Genomic DNA, 5,540 nt, shown 5'->3' with positions numbered 1-5,540 from the left:
AGGAGGGTCGTTGCCTAGTCCCGGTGCTTTAACGGGGCTTCAGGGGCGGACCATGAGGAGTCCCGCCCCAGGTCCCTGAGTATAGTCTGTGAAGGATTTTTGTGTAGTGGCCGGGCCCTTGTGGCTCAGCTACGTGTTGTTTCGGACCGAGTGTTACTGGACCTTGTGGCTCGGCTCTTCGGGATCGTCTCGACACACGTTTTGGCTTTGATTTCGTTGAATTTGGATTAAAAACAAGTATGTTATGAAAGATTTTGTGAAGAATTGCTACACAGTGAATAATTTGCTAGTTTACTGAATATGAAGAATTATTTGATTATTGTGATCTGATGATATTTTATTGAGTAAAGAAGCATGATCCTTTGAGAATATGATTTATTATGAAAGCATGATTAAATTGTATTATTTGATCAATGAGAATAGAAGCGTATTTGTTGAGTGAAATGTATAGAAATTGCTATGTTGCAAACCGAGCATGATGATATGTTATTGAATACTTCATGTTAGTTTATACATGATTTAGAATCATGATATAGAGCATTTTGACATTTCACATGAGTCATATTTCAAAAATGCATAAGGGGCCAACGTGAGTCCAAGAATACTTTAAAAAACCATAAGCATGTGGTATATCATTCTTTGATGCATTGAGAAGTAGTAGAATTGTTGCATGCATGAGAGGTATATTTATGTATTATCTATATCAGTGAGGTTTTGGAGGATACTGTTTGGACTATGTTCCTCTCGGGAAATATTTATGGACATTGCGGTCCCAGTATATGTAACGCGGCGTATTCCCACGTTACGCGGTTGGAAACTTCCCGCCAGGCTTGGAATCCTGGTTAGGGGGTGTGCACACTAATAGTTCGATACCTGATTCCACAGAGTTTGAACCACGAGATTGGTTCCGTAGACGGTAGGAGATATTGGGTCGGAATTATGCCGTTCCCGATGGGGTGAGTGACACTTCTGTGAAACCCTAAGCCGTCTACGGGTATAAGAGAAAGAAAGAGAGTCAACAGAGACTCAAGAAAGAGAGTCAACAGAGACTCAAGTATGAGAGTCAATAAAGACTCGAGAGAAAGAAAGAGAGTCAAGAGAGACTCGAGAAAGTAACAAAGAGACCTCCACACACTACTGGAAATTCTGAAATTTCCGACCACCTGAAAATGATCTTAAATTAAGTTGATACCAAAAAGTCCAAAAAGTGGTCGGAAATAGCAACAAAGGTTTTTCCGGATACCAAAAGTGATCGGAACAAGACTTTCAACTTGATTTAAGATCACTTTTAGGTGGTCGGAAATTTCAGAATTTCCAGTAGTGACAGAAAGTACTCTAATTTATAAATGAGTGTATGGGTATATTATTGCACTAGATTGCATATGAGCATGAGTATATTGTTGCACGAGATTGCATAAGAGTATGATTACATTATTGCACTAGATTGCATATGAGCATGAGTATATTGTTGCAAGAGATTGCATAAGAGTATGATTACATTATTGCACTAGATTGCATAAGAGTATGATTATATTGTTGCACTAGATTGCATAAGAGTATGATTATATTGTTGCACTAGATTGCATAAGAGAATGATTATATTGTTGCACTAGATTGCATATGAGTATAATTATATAATTGCACGAGTTTGCATATGAGTATGAATATATTGTTGCACTAGATTGCATAAGAAGTATGATCATAATGTTAATATGTTATACATGATTGTATGCGAATAGAGCATCGTAAAAGATTGTTTAATGAGAAGTTTAACTTGAGCATGATTATCGTGTTGTAGTAGAAGCTCTACTTGTCAAGTAATGTGGTAAGAATGTGAAAGCATGTAAATACCTGTTGTATGGTCCTTTAACATGAACCAATCCATAAGCATGAGTTGCTTGTTAAGTATCTAAGAAGTTTATAAGCTGTTGAATCTATGTGAACAGTCTTGTACTTACATAAGCATGCAAGATGATATTATAGGGTGTAAGCATCTAGAAAGAATGTGATAATCTAAAGATGATTTGAGATTAGTTTATTGCTATGAAGATATCAAATGTTTTCAAAGTTTATGCTAGAATGCTTTACAGGGTTGAGTGTGGTTATACTTAGCTTCGAGCTAACGGGTGTTTTTCTTGTTTGTCTATGTGTTGCTTGCAAAACCCCTTTCAGGTGGGCCCAGCTGTGTGAAGAAGTCGAGTTAGATGAGTCTCGTAGATAGAGTAATCTAAACTCTAGTTCGGTTGATGATTATGTTATGGATTTAGACTTATGACCTTATACTTTTGATGATGTTGTAGACTTTCGGGGTGATGTTTTTCCCCCTTACTTTTCCAGTATTTATATTTAGTTCCCAGACTTAATCTTATTTCTAGTTTTACGGTTTTACCCCTTTTAGCCTGTGCAATCACCAAAGAGTGGTGGTTGTGGCGGTGACACTCCCACTAATTATCTTTTAGTTTCCCGCTGCCTAGTCATGTTAATGACTGATTAGAGATGTAATTAAGAGTTAGAAAAGTGGGGTGTTACAATACCCAACTGTATCGTGAAAAGTCGTCCACACATACAAAGATGTATTTCTTTCCTCCAATGCTTTCAGTCTGAGTTGGTCCCATAAGATCTATATGAACCAGTTCTAGACATTTCTCAATACTAATCATTTTTACAGCTTTGTGAGGTGCTCTGATTTGTTTTCCAATAGCACAAGCACCACAAACTCCTTCTTGTTCAACTTTAAGTTTAGGTATGCCTCAAACAGCATCTAGTTTGACTACTTTGTCCATATCTCTGAAATTTATGTGTCCCAAGCGTCGATGCCAAAGTTTAGATTCTTCTGCTTTTGACATAAGACAGGTAGCTTCACTAGTTAACACATAGCAATTGTCAGAGGAACGAGTTCCTTCCATTACCACTTGAACAGACTTATTGCGGACTCTACAACAGTCTCGGTTGAAACACACATCCCAATTCTGATCACACAGCTGACTGATGCTAATGAGATTTGCCTTCAAGCCACTAACTAAAAGAACATCATCCAGATGTGGTAGTCCTGGCACATTCAACTTACATTTACCAACTATCTTTCCCTTTTGTCCATCCCCATATGTCATTGACCCACTGTTGGGTTGAACAGCTATGAGACACTTAGCATTCCCAGTCATATGCCTGGAACAACCACTGTCGAAGTACCATCTTACTTCAGTCATAGAGGCGGTCAGCACAATGGTGGGATAGCAGATAACTTCTGATTTTTTAACCCAAACTTGTTTTGTGAAGGGAGTAATTGATTTATTCTGATATTTCTCCTTCCTCTGATCTCTGTAGAAGAAATAGCATTCAGGTCTGGTGTGTCCTTTTGTTAAACAGTAGTGGCAAATAGGTACATACTGTCTGACTTTAATGTATTGATTTTTAAACCTTGAGTGCTGAGATTGAAATTTGACTTTGCCAGGTTCAGACTCAGTAATTGAAGTGAACCTGTTTCCTTTTTGGTAAAACTGAGTTGATCTTGATGATTGGCCTTGTTCAACGGTACCTTCTTTGACAAAAGTAGGAGCTGACATTGAGGACTGTCCTTGTTCAAATCCAAGACCCTTTTTATCATTAGGATTTCGACCTGAATCCAGAATTCTGTCTAAGGTTGACGTGGTATCCATCATCCTGATAGTTTTCTTCAGATCCTCCAGTTCCTTTATCAATTTTCCCTCTCGAGATCTGATCTGAGTGATAAGGTCCTCTTTTGCAACTAATTCAGTGTTTAGTTCTTTCAGACGATCATCTCTGTGTTTCAGATCATCATTCAGATTCTTGTTGATTTTCACTAGCTGTTCCCAACTGCCCACCAATTTAGCAAATTCTATCTCTAGCTGAGCATGTCTTTCTTCAAAATAATCTAATGATATGTAAGATTCACCATGCATCATTTTCATCTTCTTCTGAGTGACCCTCCGTTGCCGTGAAGAAGGCTACGAAGTTACCCACATTTTCATCAGACGGGTCATCTGTTGCTTCTTCTTCATCATCACTTAGGGTAGACACAGACATAGATTTTTTTCTTTTGAGATATGTTGCACATTCAGATTGTATGTGTCCAAACCCTTCACTCTCGACACTGCACTGACCGATTTAAGGTTTTAGCTGTATCATTAGATGTAGTCCTGAATTGACCTGTCCGTCTAGTCTGGGTTTGACTATTCTTTGTGAAAGTGGACAGTTCTAATTTCTGGTAAGATGAGTTTCCACTTTTGTACTGAGTCCTATTGGATTGTCTTTGACTTCTCCGATTGAAACCTTTCAGAATTTTCTTGAAATTTTTTGTTAGCAAGGCTAGGGCTTCATCATCTATGTCATCAGTGTCAGATTCTCTATCAGCTTCTGCTAGAAAAGCCATTGATTTCCCTTCTCTGCTGACCGCAGGGTCGTCATCAGCCAACACTTGAAGTTCATAAGTATGCAGATTACCCATAAGCTCTCCCACACTCTTTTTCTCCCATCCTGCGTTTTCCTGAATAGCAGTCACTTTCATTCGAAATCGTTTGGGCAGAGAGCGAAGGATCTTCTTGACAACTCTTTCATCCGTAAAAGGTTCCCCCAGGACTGATGCTCGATTCATCAAATTCTAAACACGACTATGGAAGTTGGAGATAGTCTCTTTTTCACTCATTCTAAGAGCTTCGAATTCTAATAAAACCATCTGAAGTTTCGACTGTTTGACATCACTGGTACCCTCAAATCTTGTTTCAAGGATTTCCCATAATGTTTTGCCTCTTTTATTCCTGTAACCAAGGTAAACACTGATTCATGTAGAGACCCTACAATTGAATTCAGTGCTTTATTATTCAGATTAGAGGACGATATCTCATCTTCAGTCCATGTCTCCATTGGTTTGGCCTCAGCGGCTCCAGCAGCATTCAGAACTGTCGAAGGACTCCATCCGGTGAGGACAGTACGATACACTCTAGTGCCTTGTGCTTAAAGATAAATCTTCATTCTAGCCTACCAGAAGGAATAATTGTGACCATCCAATTCTGGTGGTTTCATATTTGCATCCATCCTGAATAAAAAAAAATACAACCAACCAGAATCCACAAGCAGAACAGACAACCAAGTAAATAGCTTCTTAAAGAGATAAAGATGCAAAAGAAATTTTCCCGTAAGGATCAAGTCACTATGTAGACTTAAAAGCTCTGATACCACATGTAATTTTGCATTTCCTCAGTTTAAGATTATTAATAGAGATTATCAACTGATATATTGGACTGACTGACTCAGCGACTTGATTTGTCAGCCATCCAGTGAGAAAGCAGATTAGTTTAGAGCGGAAGACTAAAGCAGAAAGTAAAACAACACATACGATGTTTACCCAGTTCGATACAGTGTGTATCTACGTCTGAGAGACGATCACCGAGGCGTCCAATCCACTAATTCATAATCCAATGTACAAAGGTAGAGAAACAACAATCTCACCCAAGTGCCCCACACAAGGTACGTACCCAGTCTACAAAGTTTTACTGGATTGTTGAAGTCGGAGAGCCACGCAT

The 5,540-nt window shown here is 38.7% G+C and overlaps 1 protein-coding gene across 1 annotated transcript; it reads right to left on the bottom strand.

Moving 5' to 3' along the window:
- Window positions 1–2,750: 2,750 nt before the first annotated feature.
- On the bottom strand, window positions 2,751–4,881 carry LOC109179776. The gene is made up of 5 exons (XM_019329270.1): window positions 4,726–4,881; window positions 4,122–4,618; window positions 3,914–4,024; window positions 3,418–3,834; window positions 2,751–3,318 (listed from the first exon to the last, which is right to left on the bottom strand). Exons 1-5 carry the CDS (start codon window positions 4,879–4,881, stop codon window positions 2,751–2,753), a joined length of 1,749 nt encoding a protein of 582 aa, XP_019184815.1.
- Window positions 4,882–5,540: the final 659 nt, after the last annotated feature.

Source organism: Ipomoea nil, unplaced genomic scaffold, assembly GCF_001879475.1.
Source record: "Ipomoea nil cultivar Tokyo-kokei standard unplaced genomic scaffold, Asagao_1.1 scaffold0980, whole genome shotgun sequence".
Classification (NCBI taxonomy): Eukaryota; Viridiplantae; Streptophyta; class Magnoliopsida; order Solanales; family Convolvulaceae; genus Ipomoea; species Ipomoea nil.
The sequence above is the reverse complement of the archived record's forward strand: the minus strand, read 5'-3'. Positions and strand labels throughout refer to the sequence as shown.